General features: G+C 44.9%; 1 protein-coding gene across 1 annotated transcript in view; it reads left to right on the top strand.

Moving 5' to 3' along the window:
• Positions 1–7,235: 7,235 nt before the first annotated feature.
• tspan14 (tetraspanin 14) overlaps positions 7,236–24,212 on the top strand; it is a 63,296-nt gene continuing 46,319 nt past the window's right edge. The window contains exons 1-2 of the mRNA XM_084321591.1: positions 7,236–7,269; positions 12,701–12,788. Coding sequence (XP_084177717.1) covers positions 12,708–12,788 — 81 coding nt within the window. The 5' untranslated portion in view covers positions 7,236–7,269; positions 12,701–12,707. The remainder of the gene's footprint in view (positions 7,270–12,700; positions 12,789–24,212) is intronic.

The raw sequence follows: 24,212 nt of genomic DNA, 5'->3' as shown, positions 1-24,212 counted from the left end.
GTGTGTCTATGTATCTGTTTCAGTATGTTCTGTGTCTCGCCTATCAAACCTAGTTATATTTCCATTTATTTCCTCCATCAGCTTGTGTATTATGTGTCCATGTATACGTTACGTTCATTTCTATATCCGCCTCTACCTGGGAATGTGTGTTTATGCATATGTTATTTCAGTTTCTATACTTTGTCTCTATTTGAATAGTTTTTTCAATCTCTTGTGCGTGTACTCATCCGTTCGCCTCCTCCCGCCTCCTCTCCATCTCTGGCCTCCTCATCCATCTCCGTCCTCGCTCCGTCACGTTTCACCTCGGCCTTCTCCTCTCTCCTCCCTCCGGTCTCCCGCTCTGATCCATCTGCGGGCTCCCTCCAATCTCTGCTGCAAGCTCCGCGTCTGGTCCTCCTGCCTCCTTCCTTCTCCGTCCTCCGTCATCCGCATCCCTCGTCGTCTCATCTCTCGCTCCGCTTCTCGTGCCGTCGCGTACATCACCGCCCCTTCCTCCCAGTGAATCCTTAGCGAGGTCATGGGTGACTGGAATCTCATTCCGTTTTCTTTCAGAGTTTTCTTCAGTCCCGCGTAGGACCTGCGTGTTATCGCTACCGCTGTCGAGTAATCGTGATCAAATGATAGTCTTTTCCCTTCGATTTCAATCTTCTTGGTCCACGCGGTTCTGAGTACCAATTCCTTAACCTCGAATCTCAGAAAGTTAATAATCACCGCCCTCGGAGGTCTATCCGGTTGTGGTCTCGGAGCCAACGCCCTGTGGGCCCTCTGTATCTCCATTTTTTCCAGTCCCGTTTCCTTCAGTTGTTCTTTGATAAGCTTTTCCACATATAGGGTCACCGATTCCCCTTCGACTCCTTCTTTCAGTCCCCATATTCTGATGTTATTTCTCCGTGACCTCCCCTCCATGTCTGACATCTTTGTCTCCATCTGTTCTTGTTTCTGAATCACACATGTTAATACCTCGTGTATCTCCGTGTTCCATTCCTCCGCGTGTGCCGTCCTAGTCTGTAACTCGGTCACGTTTCTGTCCTGTTCCGCCATCTTCTCCTCCACCCTTTTGAGTTCTGTATTCATTTCACCTCTGAAGTCCTCCTGTTCCTTCCTCAATTCCTCCCGTAGCTTCCCAATATCATTCCTTATCGTGTCCGTGTTCAGTTTTATCGCCGCTGTTATGTTCTCCAGTATCCCGGCCTGCATGACCACGGCCCATCCTGGCATTCCCGTGTCTGCCTCAGCGGTACCTCCCCCTTCTTCCGCCTGTCTTTTCTCGGCTTCGCTTCGGAGACTCTGTTTCTTCAGATTTTCTTCTTCTCGTGTGTTCTCCATTTCTATTTCCTTCACAATCGTTGTCTCTTCCTTACTTCTCGTGTGCATTTTCATTTTTAATTACTTTTCTGGTCTTTTTTTATCCGTTTTTTCGCTCATTTGACCAGGAGCTCTATCGCACGTGTGTTACCCGTCTGCTCTCATACCGGCCTATAACAACTTTTTATCGTATTAAATGTTCTTAATTTTGCTTTATGTAGCATTTCCTGTGACCATTTAATCTAATAATAATGCAGGACCTCTTTAGAGAGGTCTTTATTCGGCATGCAATGGGTGGCACACACACAGGAATACACACACATGCAATTGTCTTTCTCAGGGTCGCCGATGCGATTGAGCTCTGCTCTTAACCCATCCCGTCGTCCTTCCCCCCAAGGGCAGCCGGGTGCAGACAGGGCGTCGGCGAGGTACCGCGCCCGGGGACCAATCCAAGTGCTCCTGCCCGTCTTCGTCAGGGACGCGACAGCGATCTGTTGTGCATGTTTTTCCATTGGGTTTCTCTTATCTGGGGGGGGGGGGGGGGGGGGGGGGGACCCTTGCAAGCACGGGGAGAACATGCAAACTCCACACAGAAAGGCCCGGGAGATACTCCCAACTGGGTACCTGGCATCGCAGAAACCTGGTCCCCAAGCGGGAATAGAACCCTGGACCTTTTTGCTGTGAGGCGACAGTGTTAACCACTACACCACCGTGCCGCCACACTGTGTATGTTAGACAAGGTTAACCAAGGAGATGTTTACATTCTGGAAAAGGTCAGATACTTCTGATTAGTGTCAGAAGGTTATTCACTGATAATAATGTATCTAGATTACTGTCAGAAGAATAGGATCAGGTCATCTTCAAAACTGGTTTTGCAGATGAGGTAAAAGATTAAAAGGGGGAAAACCTCTTAGATAAATAGATGGATATAAGATAGACAGACGGATAAAGAGAGACAGACAGATACTTTATCGTCCTTCAGGGGAAACTTGTTGCCTCAGTCGTACAGTGCCTCATATTGTGAGAATGGGTTTAGGCAGAGCCCAATAGCTGAACACAGGAGAAGAGAGAGTGGAGCGTTTTAGGGTATTTAATATTGTTCCCCAAGCAGACAGGTTTGACATCAAGGAATGTGCAACAGACAGGGTTAGAATGTTCTTGGGGGAATGAGGACAGGTGCACTCCAGTGCAGCTGTGGGCAGAAGACACAGGTCTGTGTCGAGAGAGAGAGCAGGGGCTCTCTTTGTGAAGCTCCAGGTGTCCAGGCAGGAAGGTTCACTGGAGCGGGGGGGTCCTAGGTAATTTAGAATAACACCACGATGAGGTCTGGTCAGAATCTGCTGGTAGATGTAGTGCCTTGCTGATCAGGGGATGAGATACAGCTGTGTGGAGTGAGGTGCCTGGCAGCGTGTGAATCAGGAGATGAGGTGCAGCCGTGTTGAGTGAGGAGCTTGACAGGGGGTGGAGGGGTGCTGCCCACATAAGGATGTGAGGCTTCCGTGGTGAATGTGGGAGAGGATGAGGAGGAGTGAAGAAGGTGTGTGGTGAATGTGGAGGGAGGATGAGGAGGAGTGAAGAAGGCTCTTGCTGTGATTATGACAGGACCCCCCCCCCCTCTACGGGCGCCTCTTGGCGGCCCTCCAGGCCTGTCAGGGTTGGCCCGATGGAAGTCCCGGATGAGGTCTGGGTCCAGGATCATCTGGCGGGAGACCCAGCTGCTCTCCTCGGGGCCGTAGCCCTCCCAGCCGACCAGGTACCGGTAGCCGCGGCCGCGGCGCCGCACAGCCAGCAACCGCCGGACAATGTAGGCCGGGTGGTCGTCGATGACCAGCGGAGGAGGAGGCTCCGGAGCAGGGGGAGACAGGGGACTGGAGACCACCGGCTTCAGCTGGGAGACATGGAAGGAGGGGTGAATCTGCATATGGGAGGGGAGCTGGAGTCTGACGACACAGGGGTTGATGAGATTCTCGACAGAATCTTGTAGGGACCAACAAAACGGGGGGTGAGCTTACGGGAAACAGACTTGAGCGGCAGGTCCCGAGACGAGAGCCAAACCATCTGACCTGGTTGATAGTCGGGAGCCGGGGTCCGGTGGCGGTCGGCGAAGCGGCGGTTCTGCTCAGCGGAGCGGAGAAGCGCGACCATCGTGTCCTCCCATATCCTCCTGCAGCGGCGAAGGTGGTCCTGCACCGATGGAACGGCGATCTCCTCCTCCTGGGCAGGGAACAGCGGGGGTTGGTAGCCCAGAGAGGACTCGAAGGGGGACTGACCTGTGGCCGCGGAGGACAGAGAGTTGTGGGCGTACTCAATCCACGGCAGGAAAGCACTCCAGCCGGAGGGGTCCCAGGTCGTCACGCAGCGGAGGGCGGACCCCAGGTCCTGGTTGGCCCGCTCCGACTGGCCGTTGGTCTGCGGGTGGAACCCAGAGGAGAGGCTGACCGTGGCCCCCAGGGCCCGACAGAAGGCCTTCCAGACTTGGGAGATGAATTGTGGGCCCCTGTCGGAGACGATGTCCACCGGGATCCCGTGGAGGCGGAAGACGTGGAGCACCATCAGGTCCGCGGTCTCTGAAGCAGAGGGGCAACAAAGTGCACGGCCTTCGAGAAGCGCTCAACGATAGTGAGAATGACTGTGTTACCGTGTGAGGGGGGCAGACCGGTGACGAAGTCCAGGGCGACGTGCGACCAGGGCCGACCGGGAACAGGGAGCGGCCGGAGGAGCCTGCAAGGACGAAGGCGCGGGTGTCCAAGGACGAAGGCGCGGGTGTCCTCCCTCATGGAGACCCACCAGAAGTGCTGCCTCAGCAGGGACAGGGTACGGTCGATCCCAGGATGACGGGTGAACCGGGAGCCTGTATTCTTAACCCAAACGGTGCATGCTTCCGCGTTCCCGTTTTGCGCTCTGATTGGCCACTGATGTTTCTGGTCGCACCAATCGTGTGACGGCAAGTTCTTTCGACGGTTAAGCTTAGGCACTCTTTCGAAGTTGGTTAAGGTTAGAGTTTGTCTTAGAGCATGGCGATAGAACGGTTAGCGTTAGGGTTTGGGTACGCATGCGCACCAGGCAGCCAAATAGCCTGGTGCGCATGCGCTGTGACACCAACGGCGGAAATACACGGCTCGCTCTCTGAGTACCACTCGTTTTGTAACAATGATTTAAACTGTTTATTAGCAACTCCGAGCTTTCAGACCCCACCGTAAAGCTGTGTTAAACCCATATTGTACGCTGGGTACCTTTTGAAATTCATATCTGATATATTTTGACCCACCCCCAGCTCAGAAGCAGCGCTTGGTGGTCCAAACTAGCCTGGTAGCTACATAGCTGAGAGTGACTGCTGATACCAAAAGCCCCTGGCTTGCAGATCGCAGTCACGTAAGGGGCTAAGCAGCAGCATACCTCCACTGTTGGAGCGGAGAGCCTATCCAAGATAGACTGAAGGAAGGACAGAACTGAGTCTAAAGGACATGACATCGGCTCCAAACCCTCAGCCCGACACCACTCTTGAAAATATATGCCACTTCCCTGCGTAAACCGTGGCAGTGGACGGAGCGTCTTAATCACATCAGCGTTAATACCTATATCCATTCCAAATTCAACCTCTCCGCAGCAAGGCCATCTGACGCTGTCCCAGGACAGGCCACAAACTTGCAATCAATCTGCGCATGCGTAGTTCGGGTGTAGGTGCAGGAAAAGTGACTATAGTTCGGCCGAGAAAGTGCCGATCGACTTGGAATTGGTCTCTCCGTGTTCAGGAGACTCAGGCGTATAAAGGTCTATTGGATCGTGTCTCCAGCGCCCCCACAGCCTTAGCTACAACCATTTAATGTCAAGGCTCTCATCCACATTCATTCATTTTCTCCCCCCGCTCTCCTCCATGAGCTCAATGTAACGTGGAAGTGCGGGAGGCAGAGGTGCGTTCCTCATATCAACTGATTGCACGCACGCTAATGACGCCACGTGCACGCGCACGCTCCCGCGCATGCGCATAAATGTTCCCTCGCTTAAGCACAGACTAAGGCCATGGTTACACAGACTGTTTTTGTTTTCGTTTTGAATACGTTTGCTGTCCCTGTTAGATAGAAATGCCGATTTGGCAGGACACGTTTTGGCCCTACTGAAAACGCTGAAATTGTGTTTCCGTTTTGGACACTCGCCAAAACTCGCCAACAACGTGTCGTGTAATCTGCGCAGAGCCGTTGTTGCTCAACACCCATGCGCAGTAGATGCCCACATCTGCGTGCCCCTCACCAACGTCCGGTGACAACAGAGCTATAGCTGCAGCTACCATGTGTTGTCAAGTTATTGTTACAAGGACCCCAGTCCAAGCTACAACAGTCTGCATTCCCTTAACAATTGTTTGTATTGAGCCGTATTGTATTGTACCCATTCTGCAATATGTTAAATAAAGTTTACATCCATTCATTCTGCTAGCATTAACGATTGCATGAGCAGCTGGCTAACATTAGCTATCAGACCCTGTTAGCTCAGAGCTCCTCTTTCAATCTTAACAAGCATTAAACAAAATGGCCCAGTCATCTATTCACCTTTGTTTAATACACGAGGCGTTGTCTCTAATGTTAACTAGCTACTGATAGCTCCTGATATCAGTTTGGTGCTGGCTGGCTAACTGACGTGAGCTAACGTTAGCTGCTAGCCACAATGCTATACTGTTATAATGGCATATTCCATTCACGTTAGCATGTAGCTAACAACATCTGCGATCTTTTTTGAGACTAAACTATCCGCTCTTGGTGGTCACTTGTGTTGATGTTAGTTTTGTTTCATCAACAAATCATCAACAAATGAGGCAGAACACACAGTGAATGTATCCGTTTTTGTTTATTGCACTTTATTGCTTGCTGAAAAATAATGCTTCATTGGCTAAAATGGCTCGCGGAGGCATTTAAAGATGGTGGCTTTTGAGATTTTGAACAGGATGTGGAGTGTCCTCATTCAAGTTCTGATTGGTTGAAAATTGCCTTCATGTTCGCCACCTACTGCCACCTACTGCTTTGGCATTGTACTACATCACTGTGCTCAGGAGGCAAAACGAATGTCTAACTCGGCTGCCGCTACGTTGCGACCTGGAAAAGCGAAACTCATCTTCAAAACGAAACGAAAACATCAGTCAGTCTAACCGCAGACTAAAGACGGTGCCTAATTGCCTCTATGAATGGAATGTAACACATTTCCTTCACAAGTTAGGTGTGAATGTATCTGAGAACGTATTTAACACACCTGACGACCGGCACTATTGATATGCAAAGTAGCCCAGGTGGGTACTTATAGCGAGTTGGCGAGTGCAGCGCATTTCCTGTGTGCACGTGCGTGCACGCGCTTCTGCTCAAATCTTTGGGTGCACGGAGTGCAACCCCGTCCCATGAAGAACACATCCCTGGCGGGAGGTGTAGTCTGACGTCACTGGTTGTTCCACCCGTATAGGGATTTATCATTGGGAAAATGGATTATCGGCTATTGTAACAATTCTGCCGCATGGAAATTGAAAAGCTTTACATTTTTGCTCAAAACATTTTCGCGATTTTTTTTTATGATTAATTGCAAATATTTTCATGTCGAGCTATAAATTGTGGATGAATAAGCACAGAAAGGTACACCATGCCAATGTCCATGCTTTATTTGTTTTAAACGAGGCGATTTAGAAATGGGCAATGGGGGAAATACATTGCATTGTTGGAACAGAGGGTGGAACACGGAAAAACGGCAACAATGACGTCACCACTACACCTATTCATTCACACTTGTGTAATTACATCGACGAGCCAGCAGGTGGCAGCCGCAGTGAACGCCCACCTCTGCCCTGGCGGAGTGGCCCCGCCCTCTGGCCCCGCCCAGTCGCGCGGCCCGCGGAGTGAACTCACAAAGTGAATAAGTTGGAGCAGGAACTCCCTCCCGAGCAGCGACACACAGCAGCCACCACCGGAGCGGAGGGACACAAACAAACAGGTCCGTGTGTACAACACTGTCTGGGTTCTCTCATTTAGTTATACATTGTCTGAATGTTTATTCGTAATAATGTGGACATAGTATAGGAACGTTACCTCCGCTAACGTTAGTTGTCCCAGCGCTTTATCTCAGTTAACGTCGGGTTTGTAACGTTAGCCGCTGATTAGCTCAGTTGATTGTGAATGAAGAGGCTCTTGTTGTGTCTCTTGTTGTCCAACATTAGCTCAAACGTTTCAGCCCATTGTTCCCACCCAGTGTTCGCTGTATAATATGATTCGTTATTATCGCACCCCCGGTCCGTGTTTGAGCAGAAACTTTTGGATATTTTAAACAAAAGTAACGCCACGGTTGGGCTGAGGTTAGCCGCCGTTAACTGGACTCAAGTTGGCTAGTTATGGAGATCTCAGCCCCCTGGTGGCGGTTAGCTGCTAGCAGAGTTAGCCCTGGGCAACCTAACTAGATGTGTTGTCCTTTAACCTGCTGTGGTGTGATAGTGAAAGGGTTAACTGTTTGGTAGTGTGGCAGTGAAAGGGTTAACCTACTGTTGTGTGGCAGTGAAAGGGTTAACAGTTTGGTAGTGTGACAGTGAAAGGGTTAACCTACTGTTGTGTGGCAGTGAAAGGGTTAACTGTTTGGTAGTGTGACAGTGAAAGGGTTAACCTACTGTTGTGTGGCAGTGAAAGGGTTAACCTGCTGTTGTGTGGCAGTGAAAGGGTTAACGGTTTGGTAGTGTGGCAGTGAAAGGGTTAACCTGCTGTCATGTGGTAGTGAAAGGGTTAACCTGCTGTTGTGTTGTCGCAGTGAAAGGGTTAACCGTTTGGTAGTGCAACAGTGAAAGGGTTAACGCTACTAGTCTCAGGTGTAACGTTAGGTTGACATTACATTTAGCTCCAGGACTCTTTTATCCAAAGCGACAACTCTTCTTACAGCCGAGTAACAATGTTCATCAAAGTGTTGAAACTTGAGTGTTGCTCCACTGTTTCCACAATGGGGGACCCTGATGTAAACAAGACGAAAGTCTTTCTCTGGTCTGCATCCCCTTAACAATTGTGTTTATTGAGCCGTACTGTATTGTACCCATTCTGCAATCTGTTCATTTCAATCAATAGTGTTTGATCAGTAATATGCATCTCCCAGTCCCTCCGCTCAGCAGTAAAACGCAAACAAAATGTTTCCCTTCCCACTTTATCCATTCGGGAGAGAGAACTCCACAAAAAAAATTGATAAAAACAAATATGTGCTTGAAACAAGTAAAATAATCTGCCAGCAAATTTGGTTTGACAAAATGTCTTGAAATAAGTAAAATAAAACAAAAACATCTAGCGTTCTCTCTCCTGATTGGATAAAGTGAGAACGGGATACCAGAATGTATTTTGTGTTTACTGCAAAATGGAGGGACTGGGAGACCCATGTTACTGACCAGACACTCTGTATCAGTGATGACTGTTTACTGCAGAGCAGAGGGACTGGGAGACCCATGTTACTGACCAGACACTCTATATCAGTGATGGCTGTTTACTGCAGAGTGGAGGGACTGGGAGACCCATGTTACTGACCAGGCAGACACTATATCAGTGATGGCTGTTTACTGCAGAGTGGAGGGACTGGGAGACCCATGTTACTGACCAGTGACCAGACACTCTATATCAGTGATGACTGTTTACTGCAGAGTGGAGGGACTGGGAGACCCATGTTACTGACCAGACACTCTGTATCAGTGATGACTGTTTACTGCAGAGCAGAGGGACTGGGAGACCCATGTTACTGACCAGACACTCTGTATCAGTGATGGCTGTTTACTGCAGAGTGGAGGGACTGGGAGACCCATGTTACTGACCAGACACTCTGTATCAGTGATGACTAAACTTACTGCAGAGTGGAGGGACTGGGAGACCTATGTTACTGACCAGACACTCTGTATCAGTGATGTCTGTTTACTGCAGAGTGGAGGGACTGGGAGACCTATGTTACTGACCAGACACTCTATATCAGTGATGACTGTTTACTGCAGAGTGGAGGGACTGGGAGACCCATGTTACTGACCAGACACTCTATATCAGTGATGGCTGTTTACTGCAGAGTGGAGGGACTGGGAGACCCATGTTACTGACCAGACACTCTATATCAGTGATGGCTGTTTACTGCAGAGCAGAGGGACTGGGAGACCCATGTTACTGACCAGACACTCTATATCAGTGATGGCTGTTTACTGCAGAGCAGGAGGGACTGGGAGACCCATGTTACTGACCAGGCAGACACTATATCAGTGATGGCTGTTTACTGCAGAGCAGGAGGGACTGGGAGACCCATGTTACTGACCAGGCAGACACTATATCAGTGATGGCTGTTTACTGCAGAGTGGAGGGACTGGGAGACCCATGTTACTGACCAGACACTCTATATCAGTGATGGCTGCAGTGTTTACTGCAGAGCAGAGGGACTGGGAGACCCATGTTACTGACCAGACACTCTATATCAGTGATGACTGTTTACTGCAGAGTGGAGGGACTGGGAGACCCATGTTACTGACCAGACACTCTATATCAGTGATGGCTGTTTACTGCAGAGTGGAGGGACTGGGAGACCTATGTTACTGACCAGACACTCTGTATCAGTGATGGCTGTTTACTGCAGAGTGGAGGGACTGGGAGACCCATGTTACTGACCAGACACTCTATATCAGTGATGACTGTTTACTGCAGAGTGGAGGGACTGGGAGACCCATGTTACTGACCAGACACTCTGTATCAGTGATGGCTGTTTACTGCAGAGCAGGAGGGACTGGGAGACCCATGTTACTGACCAGACACTCTGTATCAGTGATGGCTGTTTACTGCAGAGCAGGAGGGACTGGGAGACCCATGTTACTGACCAGACACTCTATATCAGTGATGACTGTTTACTGCAGAGCAGGAGGGACTGGGAGACCCATGTTACTGACCAGACACTCTGTATCAGTGATGGCTGTTTACTGCAGAGCAGGAGGGACTGGGAGACCCATGTTACTGACCAGACACTCTGTATCAGTGATGGCTGTTTACTGCAGAGCAGGAGGGACTGGGAGACCCATGTTACTGACCAGACACTCTATATCAGTGATGACTGTTTACTGCAGAGTGGAGGGACTGGGAGACCTATGTTACTGACCAGACACTCTGTATCAGTGATGGCTGTTTACTGCAGAGTGGAGGGACTGGGAGACCCATGTTACTGACCAGACACTCTATATCAGTGATGACTGTTTACTGCAGAGTGGAGGGACTGGGAGACCCATGTTACTGACCAGACACTCTGTATCAGTGATGGCTGTTTACTGCAGAGCAGGAGGGACTGGGAGACCCATGTTACTGACCAGTGACCAGACACTCTATCAGTGATGACTGTTTACTGCAGAGTGGAGGGACTGGGAGACCCATGTTACTGACCAGACACTCTGTATCAGTGATGACTGTTTACTGCAGAGCAGAGGGACTGGGAGACCCATGTTACTGACCAAACACTCTGTATCAGTGATTGCTGACAGAATGTAGATCAACAAAAAATACCACTTACAGCACCCTTTTTAAAACCAGGGTTGTAAGGAGATTATTGCAGCTTTAAATTTGTCATGTTATAGGCGTTGGCGTGTTTAAAGTTGGATAGTGCGCTCCGACACAGATACTATCCCTAGGAGACACTGCTGTTAAAGCAGTGGGTTGAAAATGCTGCTATCTCTCCTCACCTGGGTAAACTATTCTTAAGTTGAAGCACTTTGAACTGCAACCTCTGTATGAAAAGTGCTATACAAATAAAGTTATTATTATTATTATTAAGTTAAAACCAAAAACGGTGAGAAAAACATTCCAACGATTCTTACAGGCACTGCTTGGTGTAAAGTAGACATTTATTTATTCCAACCCTTAATATTTCTTTCTGAACTTTGTCATTTTCTACTTTACCAGTTTAGCCAATTATTCACTAGTTGCAAAAATAAATCTCTTTTTATAAATCGATCTCATTCTGCCCTACAAAAACAAAACTCTGTACGTCCTCCTGTTACTGCCATTTGTCTTTGTACAACAGACACCCCTCTACATATCCTTACCACCATATCTGTACCCCTCTCTGTGTGTGTATTAATACCACTACATCTGTATCCCTAAATGTGTACTAATAACTATATCAGTATTGCCCTACAAAGGCAAAGTATATTAACTGAAGTTGAGGCTTTTGCCTTTGTAGGGCGCCGCGGCACTGTTAACCCTTTCACTGCCGCACTACCAAAACGGTTAACCCTTTCACTGCCGCACGACAGAAGGTTAACCCTTTACTATCACACAACCGACTGGTGTGGCAGTGAAAGGGTTAAGAGATCTAGTCACTGTGGGCAAACCAAGTGGTCTAAGTGGGTGAGATATTATGGACCACTTCAAGAAGAAGAACCCTTTCACAGAGAAAAAAGGTTGTAACTAAAAGATCCTGAAGGTTCTGCTTCCATGTTGTTGGCTAATCTGTAGAAAATGTACATCAATAAGTTATTTCCAATTCTTGTACGGACAGACACCATATAGGTGGGTACACAAATATAATAACGGTTAATGAAAACATAGGTGAAGTAAATGTACATTTGAACTCTACTCCTAATGTCACAGCAGACCATGCACATTTTAAACAGTTTCACGAAATTAATTTCCTTCGTGATTCTCAGCATGCTTGTCTGAAACTATTCCAATATTTCTGACCCAAATGTGACATTTTCCCGGGAGCCATCTTGTGCCACCTTCTTGCTACTTGTTGTCACCATGGAAACCATAGACATGTTCTAAACTTATAATATATTTATGACAAAATAGCCTACTTATTAGAATAACTTATCAGGCAATCTGTGGCAAGTAAGTTAATGAAAGTCTACGTTGAGATTGGACATAAAATGTAGCAGTTGACTTGTGTAACTTGTGACGAGTGATGGTGAGTCACCATGACGACCACAGGTGGTGGTATCACTGTTGGCTGTTCAGCATGTGTTAAATGCTGGTTAGTGCAAGCTTGCTCAACACAAAAGATTTGTGATCGTAAAGGGTTAACCTTCTGTCGTGTGGCAGTGAAAGGGTTAAAGCTGCTGGTCATTCACAGCTAAAAAAAAATACTCCTAGATTGATTTGATCCTGCTAAGTTCCATACATGTCGGAATGTTTGGAGGTGGGGTTTTGTGTGAATAATCTATTTGAGTTGAGCTACTCCGTGAACCATCGTGCAGTCATCGTGCAATCATTTCCAAGAAATCGAATCACCAATTGCTACTTTGTTACAGTCAGAGGGGCACACAGATCTTTAGCCCAGTCCACACATTTATTCAATTACAGTTAAATAAATGCATTCAAATCAATGTGCATGTTATATTGCCATACATGCTAAATATGTATAATAATTTCCCACCTCTCTCTCTCAACAGGTGAAAGATGCACTACTATCGGTATGAGAATGCTGAGGTCAGCTGCTGCTACAAGTATCTCATGTTCAGCTACAACATCATCTTCTGGGTGAGTGAGCATTATATACAGCCAAGTAGCCAGGTTTACTAGCTAACCACACTTAACCTTAGTAATAGGGTTCAGATCATTTTGGGCCCCTATTTCCTACTTGCTAATGATGTTGTCCTTTCTCAACACTATCCATGCCGTTCTTCATGCTGGATACTATGGGTGAAACCAGGGTTCGAAATTAACGGGGGCTTGGGGCATAATGCCCTTGAAAATGGACAAAAAGCCCTCGAAAATCAGTTAAGGGGGGCACAAAATGCCCCCGACTGTTTACTAATTAAATATATATATTTACCCGGTAATGGCGCGTGTGTATCGTACGGTTCAGATGACGCGCAAATAAAAAAAAATTCATTTGGCGGAGGTGAGCACTGGCTGCTGCAGCACTGCAGCTGAGCCAGGTGCTAGTCAGTTTGTGTACAAATGGCAAGCACAATCTAAATCAATCTTCATTACGACTTTAAAAACATAGCCATTAACATTACATAGGCATACACACATCTTGCCATAGCGTTAGCAGTTTGTACAACACAACGCACGTTTTAACTATAGAATCAGCCCGCGAGGTAATACAGTCAACGAAATGTTACCGTAGCTACTAGCTAGCAGAGGAGGAAATGGGAGTCTGAGAGGCGGAGTGTTTAAAGACAATGATAGGCGTTTATTCAACATCCAAGAAGGCTAACATACAACTGTGTTTTACTAACTCCAACCGGGACTATTGCCGCTTTCCCACTGCATGCCATCACCTCCTAACGTTACCGGAGCTACCGGAGCTGATGATAACATTGCCTGAGCTGAAGGTGCGTGACACTAAAATGTCCGTGGGGACCTGGCGCCAACCCATAGATAGTTCCAACTCACCGAATTACGTAATCCACCACAGTTGCACTCAATATTTAAATAATGTTAGTCTAAATAAATGTAGACAGATGCATAATAATTTCAAGCAGAACACGAATCTTTCCATTAAGAACTGACAATCAGGGAATTTAAACATGGTTGACATTGTTTTTTTGTGTTTATATTAAAGAAAGGAAAGTCTAGTGCTGGCTGAGCATATTGTTTGTTTGCACTAAGTTAATGCTACAAATGTAGCCTATATTTTTCAGTCAGTTCGGTCTTTGTGTGCCAAACATTATTTAAGGCTGTAAACACTGTAACACTGTAAACTTTTTTATTTTTTTTTAATAAATGAGAAGCATGTTTAGATTTGAGTGTTACATTTTTTTTTATAAATATTTACGTATATCGAACCGAACTGAAAACCGTGACTCCAAAACCGTGATACGAACCGAACCGTCCATTTTGTGAACCGTCCCACCCCTACCGTTTATCATAAAAATTCAGTGCCCCCGAAATACAAAAAAAAGCCCCCGAAAATCAATTAAGGGGGGCAAAAAAAGCCATTGAATTTTTTTTTAATTTCTAACCCTGGGTGAAACCTTATATAATGCCACAGTAAAATATCTTGACAGTTACTATTTCTGTTTAAAAATTTAACTACAATCACTATAACTGTTAAATACGAGTATTGGTGACATTAATACTAAGAATAATACGATAAGATATTCCTTTATTGATCCCCTTGGGGAAATGTGGGCGTCATAGCAGGAGGGGGTGGGTAGGTACAGGTATGTTGGGCATGGTAATGTCTTCTACTATTACCCTGCCCATACCTGTACCTCCTCCCCTCCCCCATGCTGCTATAATGCTCAAATTTCCCCAAGGGGATCAATAAAGGAATATCTTATCGTATTATTCTTAGTATAATAAAAATTTCAGCTTATCGTTTTATGACAGAAATCTATGTGCCAATAAGAACGAGTTGAGTTCTAACAAAGTACGTATTACATGCCGGGTAGGCTGATGGAGTATGCTGCACGTTCACCTGAGGGGGAGTCGGATTCTGGCAGGGAGTCCGAATTCGGCACAACACCTGTTCAGAGGCAGAGAAAACAGTTCCATTAGTGAGGAAATAAGGACTATGGCCCTACGATGGCTGGTCATACGGCATTATTCAATATACTATATTAAAACCACTACTAGCCACATCGTTACTAGAGAAACTACTGTAACAAGTTGACGCTTGCCGCTGCTGTCGGTCGTCAGGTGGAACAGGAAGTGAAGAAGTCACTGTCTCAGGTTAAATCAAATGAAGCCTGTAGCTACATCAGGTACAAACAATGGAGCGCCACTCGGTGACCAAACATGGCACTGCAACTAAATAACAACACAAATACAATAGGCACATTTGTGACCGTTACAAATATAACACGTTTTATACTCGTGCCACACGATTTTGGCCTGTGCTACAAAACTATCAACCTCTGGAGCACCAGTGCTATGTGCAAAAAAAGTTAACGTACAGCCCTGATATATGTAACATAGACACTGATTCCGATATATCTGTGTGATAAGCCAATATATCGGTGGGGCTCTGTCTCTGATTAATTTCTTGAAGAAACAAGAGACTGTGCCGCTCAGTTGGCCAGTAAATAGAAACAGACTTCATGGACAATAAATGGAAAAACATATTTAACCCTTTCACTACCACACTACAGAAGGTTAACCCTTTCGTCCACCACACTACAAGGGTTAACCCTTTCACTACCACACTACAGACGGTTAACCCTTTCACTACCACACTACAGAAGGTTAACCTTTCACTACCACACTACAGAAGGTTAACCCTTTCACTACCACACTACAGAAGGTTAACCCTTTCACCACCATACTACAAAGGGTTAACCCTTTCACTACCACACTACAGAAGGTTAACCTTTCACTACCACACTACAGACGGTTAACCTTTCACTACCACACTACAGACGGTTAACCCTTTTACTACCACACTACAGAAGGTTAACCTTTCACTACCACACTACAGAAGGTTAACCCTTCACTACCACACTACAGACGGTTAACCCTTTCACTACCACACTACAGAAGGTTAACCTTTCACTACCACACTACAGAAGGTTAACCTTTCACTACCACACTACAGAAGGTTAACCTTTCACTACCACACTACAGAAGGTTAACCTTTCACTACCACACTACAGACGGTTAACCCTTTTACTACCACACTACAGAAGGTTAACCTTTCACTACCACACTACAGAAGGTTAACCCTTCACTACCACACTACAGACGGTTAACCCTAGTGAAAGTGTTAACACTTTGTAGTGTGGCAGTTAAAGGTTTAACCTTCTGTAGTGTGCTGGTGAAAGGGTTAAATATGTTTCTTTCCATAGTTCCATTTATTGTCTCTGGGTTTTTAAAGTCACATTCACAAATTCAGACTTGTAGACCGAAAGATGGTTAGAATAGCACCTATGTGATGGTATTTACCTACATCTGCACTTCTCGTGGAGTCTGCTGGCTACGCGTCTCAATGTGGCAGCAGTGTGTGGGCCTCACTCTGGCCCTCTTGGTGGAGCGGTACACACATCCCCCCCAGACCCCCACCCTTTAGACAGCAGTGTGTGGGCCTCACTCTGGTCCTCTTGGTGGAGCGGTACGCACACCCCCCCCAGACCCCCACCCTTTAGACAGCAGTGTGTGGGCCTCACTCTGGTCCTCTTGGTGGAGCGGTACACACAGCCCCCCCCAGACCCCCACCCTTTAGACAGCAGTGTGTGGGCCTCACTCTGGCCCTCTTGGTGGAGCGGTACACACATCCCCCCCAGACCCCCACCCTTTAGACAGCAGTGTGTGGGCCTCACTCTGGCCCTCTTGGTGGAGCGGTACACACATCCCCCCCCAGACCCCCACCCTTTAGACAGCAGTGTGTGGGCCTCACTCTGGTCCTCTTGGTGGAGCGGTACACACAGCCCCCCCAGACCCCCACCCTTTAGACAGCAGTGTGTGGGCCTCACTCTGGCCCTCTTGGTGGAGCGGTACACACAGCCCCCCCAGACCCCCACCCTTTAGACAGCAGTGTGTGGGCCTCACTCTGGCCCTCTTGGTGGAGCGGTACGCACATCCCCCCCAGACCCCCACCCTTTAGACAGCAGTGTGTTCTTCCTCGTCGGACTCTCTGCTGGCTGACCTCCTGCTCCCTGGCTGATATCAGGTCCTGTTTCCACTGCCTCTCCCTCCTGCCACAACCCTGCTAACATCCCTCCCAGATGAAGCTCCCACACACATACACACACACACACACACACACACACACTCACAGACGCGCACACACACAATCATATACACACACACATACACACACACACAATCATACACACACACTCACTCACTCACACCGTAAATCAGTGGCTTTCAAACTATTTTTTCAGAGGACTGAAATATTGTTAGGACCCAAAACTGATTTGACAGAATATGGTGTAACATTGGGCAGGATAAACGCAACACGTAACTTGCTTTTTGTGGGGCAACAATGGCTCAGGAGGTAGAGCATTCGTCTGGTAATCTGAAGGTTCCCGGTTAGATTCCGACTCCTCCCGGCAGTGTGTCGAAGTGTCCTTGAGCAAGACACTTAACCCCCTAACTGGTCCTGATGAGCAGGTCGGCACCTTGCATGGTCGCCTCCACCTTGCATGGTCGCCTCCACCGCCTGTGTGTGAGTGAATGTGAGACATAAATTGTAAAGCACTTTGGATAAAGGCGGTCTGTTTTTCAGTGGACTTGAAAGGGCTTTTGCTTCATAGATACTTCATAGATACTTAATAATCTGGTGACCCCATTTTAATCTCTCAAAGACCCACATGTGGTGTTGAGTCCTGGGCCCTCATTTATCAAGTTTTCTTAGAAAACCTTCTATTTCCACACGTAAGCACAGAATTTAGAATGTGTGCACGCACAACAAAAAAACTGGATTTATCACACGTGCGTACACAGGTCCTACGCACAGTAGTTGTCTTGATAAATATCACCTTGCTCCTAAGCTGGAGCTCGTGCACTGTTTTAAGTATTTGCATACCAGAACCGCCCCGATTAACCATATACGGTAATGGAACACCCCCATGAAATGTGGAAAAGTGGACTAAGCCGAGGGAAGCGTGTTGTACACGGTGATGTCGGATATTATATCTATTAACTTCCTAAAAGACCATTGCCACCTGGACACCGCAAACACTAATAAAGACCATTAACCACTGTTTTGCCGTTGCCCGTTGGTGTCATTAATGCATGCTGGAATAAGAATGCCTTTCTTCATTTATTTTTAATATTAATAATTATTATAATACAATAAAAGACAGCTCCGTCTTTTAATACACATATATTGTACAGTAACGTCAAATAAATACTACAGTCCCCGCTGAAATAAAGGTTCTGCACGCACATACCAGCAGTGATCTACAGCATAAAAGATAGCCACTTTATAATACTATTCTGAGTAGATAATTCATCTGTATCGCAACAGAGTCACGGATCTGGTCGGGGCAGGTAGCATTATGTCGGGAAAATCTTTATGAAATAAACAAAAGTGAATTAAGGAATTTAAAACGAAGTTTAGCATATTAAATCGTTTTATAAGCTTATAGCTTTTTTCGTGCTGATTTGAGAAGGGTCCAGCTGCAGAGCCGGAGAGCAACTCTCAGGGCCAAGATAGCACTTATACTATTTTGAGAGAGACAGCAGAGAGACAGACAGCAGAGAGACAGACAGACAGACAGACACTGTTCCACAGTGTGTGTGTGTGTGCGTGTGTGTGACTACTAGTCTAATAGTAGAGACTCAGCCCCCCCCCCCCTCTGGACCACCTCCTAGTAGAGACTTCTCTAGGAAGAAGATGAGGATTAAGGCGAGACACTGCAGGTGAATAGGCAAATATACTTTTTTTGTTGATTTTGAGATTTTGTTATATTTTGCTTCCTAAACATGTCTTCTATGATACTAGTGACAATAAAACGTCAATAACACACATTTAGTTGTTTATTTTACTTCATTTTGCCTTATTGCATCCATAAATGTCCACATATTTAATGGGGAAGTGCCTCATTTGCATATATAAACATACATTTCAGAAATCTACTAGGAGACTAGTGGTCACACACACACACTGGGTCATTGACGGATAAGACTTTTCAATAGGCCAATTTTAAAATACAAAAATAAGGATATATTTGGCCATTTTTCAAACATTTGGAATGTAGTGTATACATGCATTTATGAAGAAAAAAAAATTAAGAGATTTTAGTGTTTTTAAAGTTGAATTAATAGGACATGGCCTTAATAAAAGTCATTTGGGGCGACCGTAATTTATCTCAAAATTAATATATTTCATTAACATTACTAATATTTTAACGGGTATCAGTAATTAAATATACATCTCAAGAAAGACAGGCTTGTGTGCCCTTTAATTTTTTGTAAACCATGATTTCACAAGTTTATTCTATAATGGCAGTGTCTCCCTCGTAATGCAGTTACAATACCCATATTTGCTCTAAAACCCATAAAACTGATTTAAAATGTGTACAGGTAGTATCCACTTAAGCATAGTATACCAGTGATTAATATTTGAGCCAAAACTGATGGATATTCTATTTTGAATTTAGTACAGTTATTGACAATCATTGGTTACCCCGCATGACAAATGGTCGCCCAAAATGATGAGAGTAGTTAAAAGTCTATTTAAAATGTTACACAATGCAGTTCAGACAAAAGAAAACTGAACAATGTTTTTATTACAATCTTTTCAAGTGGTCAACAAAAATATTCTTCAATTCATTCAAATATCACAAAAGTAAAACATGTTAACATGCGAGGGCCCACATGTGGGCCCTCTTCAGGAAGATTTTCCCACCTGCACTTTGGCGACCTCTACCGGCTCGGGTGTGCATATATTTTAATACAATATATATATCGAATTAAAGCCCTATTTGTTGCCTGTCGATAGCCATTTCAGGTGACACAATCCGTTCAGCGGTTCTCGAGTTACATGCCGATATGTGAGGTGTGCGCCGAAGTACACAGTGTTGTACAAATACAACACTGACTCCCGGGGCTCTAGCTCCGTCAATCATTTGGCACGGTAGGTTACAAGCTTCGTCAGGAACATTCAAATATCACAAATGTTAAAAACATTAAACATTCAAAAAGTTAAAGTGCAATACACATTACATGCTTCAGGAACTTGAACATTTCACAAATGTCCATTTTCATGTCCTCATATCATCATTGGTTTTGTCAATGTATGAGAGCGAGAAGGTGGGTTAAGTAGCATCACTTTTGTGATGGTAGTCACATTGGACAGGGATTAACAATTTTAAGTCAATAATAAAAGGTAAACAGTTGTATGTATGGAATAAAAATTAAACACCAACACAGTTCTATAGTCGATAAACAACCACCAACATAGTTGCATGGATGAAATCAACGCTAAACAACTACAACACAGTTGTATCAGTTCCTTTTAGGGATGGCACGATACCACTTATACATGTCCGATACTGATATCACAGCCTTGAGTATCTGCCAATACCGATACCCATCCGATACTCCCTTAAAAAACAAAAACCTGTGTTTAACCTAGCCATCTATAAAACATCAAACTCTCCTAAAGGAAGAAATACATACCACACATGACTCAGTTATGCAATAGTGCTGCTGCTTTTTATTTTGTTCAAATTATTTAGTTAATACGTTAATAAGACTACAGCGATTTCATGACGGCTTCCTGTCCTCGCGTCTAAAACGTCTGTTTACCGGTACAATGCGTGGAGAGTTTCCAATCATTGGTAAACAAACATAGTGCTGAAAATATACACTTTGACTGCTGTTTTGATAGGGTTAGGGTCTTTACTCTTGGCTACATTTGAAAAAGAAACACAACATTGTACCTATTTGAGATAGCCGTGTCAGAGATAATAACGGTTTGGCAACATGAAGTGAGGCTAAGCGTCGGAAACCTACATTTTCAACAACAGAAAGGGGCTGGTCGTCCAGCACAATAAATGTGGTTATTTTCTCAGTTTTCTTCAGCTTTGCTTTGTTACCGTCTGCAGGGAGTTTCTCTCGCTTCTGAATGGTTTCCAGCTATGTTAGCTGCTGCGACAAAACTTTTCCTCTTGGCATTCGTTGCACTGAACTCTGCATACTCCCTTTCCATGATTAATCTGCAAGTGTTGTGTGGTGTTGAAGTTTCCAGTGTTGCTGCCACCCCTAGAAATACTTGCGTCGCAGATATTACACTTGGCTGTGTCGTGTTATTCCACAAGTATACATGTGAGTCCTCTGTATTTGTTTGTGCGTGTCTTCATTCTGTTAGCTCCACCATACAGGTCCGTTATTATCCGCTCTTAGTCTACTCTGCCCTGCGTACCTGTCTGTGACCCCAGTACGGTGGCCTGTACTCTGTGTCGTATTAATGCACACACATTAGCATAACACCACAGGCTGTTTTGCCTTTTTCTTCTTTGAGCTTAAAATAACTCCACAGCTGACATGATCGCGGCGTGCTGCTAACAAGTTGACTTACGTTTAGCTAATGCTAACGTTGTTGTCACGCTACTACTGTTCACGTGATGGCATGCTTTACGGCCTGTATCGGATCGGCCGATATCCAATCCTGTGAATTTGGCCAGTATCGGACCAATACCGAGACTGAGTATCGGATTGGTGCCATCCCTAGTTCCTTTTATATTATCTCATGGTAAACTGCAGGCATTTCAAATTGAGGTACATGTGCATGTTTTAACAAATCAGGCAACCTGAACACCTAGAATAAGCACACCAAAAAACAAAACACTGATATTTTTTACATTTAGTTAAATTATTAACGTTCGGTTATGACATCATACGGTGACATCATGAATGTTCCAGGACGTTCGATCATGACATACTGTGACATCACAAATGTTCTAGAACGTTCGGTCATGACATCATACTGTGACATCACAAATGTTCTAGAATGTTCTATTATGACAAATAAGCCGGTTCAATGACTTTATCTAAATCCAATCAATATTCCTAATGCCGTTTCAATGTAAGGTTATAAAAATAAACATATAAACATTCATACAATACAATTTAGCTTTGGCTCCTACAGTCAACATTCCCCAAAGATATATCAAACACGAAACAAACTTTGATCAGATTATAATGGAGATGTTGCACAGTGCAATCCACTGAACATTTATTGTTGAAATATGTCACTGTTGATCATGAGCTGGATATATAACCTATGGTTTCAAGGGATGTTAAACCTACTGTAGAATCAAAGTAAATGTTAGTGATTCAAATCCTCATTTAGAGGTAGGGGATCCACCACAGCTTGCCCTGCTGCTCTTCTCTACTTCTACACCAGCCAGAACTGGTGGAGTGTTCTCCATGGATGGTGGTGTCAGGTCCAGCATCGCCTTTTCCATCTTTTTCCTTCTCCCTGTAACCTCTGGATGCAGCCTTCTTCCTCTCCGATAGCTCATCTGACTTCACATGGAATCTTGCCCTGTTTTCTTCTCGCTGAAACAATAGTGTATAATGTGATACTAATTCTGGTGGGCTAAATTACATACAAACTTAAGTTCAAGATATTACAGAAAAGGTCATTCCTAATCCTACTAACATGACAGTTTGAAATACACCAGAGAAAGATATACTGCATGTTACCTATAGTTTTTTTTACCTCTCTTTTCCTGGCAAGATAGTCTACATTGACCCGCTGTCTGTAGTGAGTGTCTGTTTGCTTGTTTGTGCCATCTAGAAAATAGGTTAAACTAGTTAAACATGACTAATACATGTACAATTACCTAAATGGAATGTCATGCTATACCGTTTTAAAAATGTTCTCATAAGATGGTACAATACTCAAAAATAAACGTTAATTCCTAAATAGGAATGAAAAATGACAGAAATGTTGAAAAAAATATGAAAAAGTATACAAAGAGTTATGCTAAAACAAAACTTTATGTATATGAAACATGAATAAAATATAAATATACAGAAACTACAAATACAGGACATATATCTATCATCTAAAACACTCAGCAGTGGTCGCCCCACATGATACTCGGTCGCCCAGATGATGTTTTTAAGGTCAGTCAAATATTACAGGCTAACCATTAGCTACAGAAACCAAACTAGCTAGCTCTTACCACATTCATCCCAAATTCATCATCAAAATATAGATTTTCAGATAAAACGTATTATTCACAGTTTTGGGGCGGTCGTCCCACAAGACATCCAAAAGTGGCAATTACATTACAGCAGTTAAAAAAGAGATTTATTTGCCAATATGAAAGAGACTTACATGTGACCGGCTGATGCAACATCCTGTCCTTGAGGTGGTTTCAAAATAAAAGTCCCACAATTGTGTTTTCTTGATGGTCGCCCCAGATGATATTTCATAAAATTAACATATGCCGACAACATTCGTTTGTATATTATGATGGAAGTATAATGTGCAAATGCTACATAATTTTGTCAATGAATGCATTTGAAATTATGCCAAATAGGGCAAGGGAAATATTTAAATAGATTTAAAGTGATTTTAATCCGGTTGTCCAAATAGAAGTCAATGCTGGACGGTCGCCCCACATGGACATTTGACACTTCAGATAGCAGAAAAATTACCAATAACTCGAATGTTTGGAGGAGTTAGAGTGGGTCTGTATATGGGGAAGGTATTAGAGATACATGTAATCTTTTTATGCATTTTAATGTTTTTTTAAGGTAAGAAATTCAGTGGGACAGAAAAAATATGCGTCACGTCATTGACCCTGTACACACTGTGGAACAGTGTCTATCTGTCTGTCTGTCTGTCTCTCTGCTGTCTGTCTCTCCGGCTCTGCAGCTGGACCTTCTCAAATAAGCACGGAAAAGCTTTTAAGCTTATAGCTCCAATTTGGGTCCCAAATTGCGGTACAAATGAAGGAGGTGTCTCGGGTAGTGGACTCTAGTTAATATTATGTTCTCTCTGCAATTAGACTGCCCCTCATTCATTCATTCATCCCTATCTGATGCTATCTCGGAAAACAGTTCCTGCGAGCGCAGTCAGTGCACCCGATAACGCTATATATATAAACCTGCATTCATTCGGAGAGAGACCTATTCCACATGCTATTTAGGGTTTGACAATAATTACACTAATATCGCTATTTCACAATGAACTATAATGAATTACGGGGGTCATACAGAACACGTCAGTCAAGCTTATTTCCGCGTTGAAACTAATGCATGCAACTGATCTATGCCGTCCGTCTGCAGTCCCCATATTCTACCACAGGGCGTCAGCTAAGCATGCTCTGGGCTGTGCGCAGACATACGCACAAAGTCAAGTTCATGTTCAAATTGATAAATCCCACACTTTGCTTAGAAATGGTCGTACGCACGGGTTAAGCACATATCCGTGCGTACGTCACGTTGATAAATGAAGGCCCTGGAGTCCTGACCCACTCTTTGAAAAACACACAGTGCAGTTTTGTGATCGCGTTTGTTTGGCTTGGCTCATGTCGTTTACTCTTG

Source organism: Notolepis coatsorum, assembly GCF_963971535.1.
Source record: "Notolepis coatsorum genome assembly, chromosome: 9".
NCBI lineage: Eukaryota > Metazoa > Chordata > Actinopteri > Aulopiformes > Paralepididae > Notolepis > Notolepis coatsorum.
This window is presented reverse-complemented; position numbering and strand designations above follow the sequence as displayed.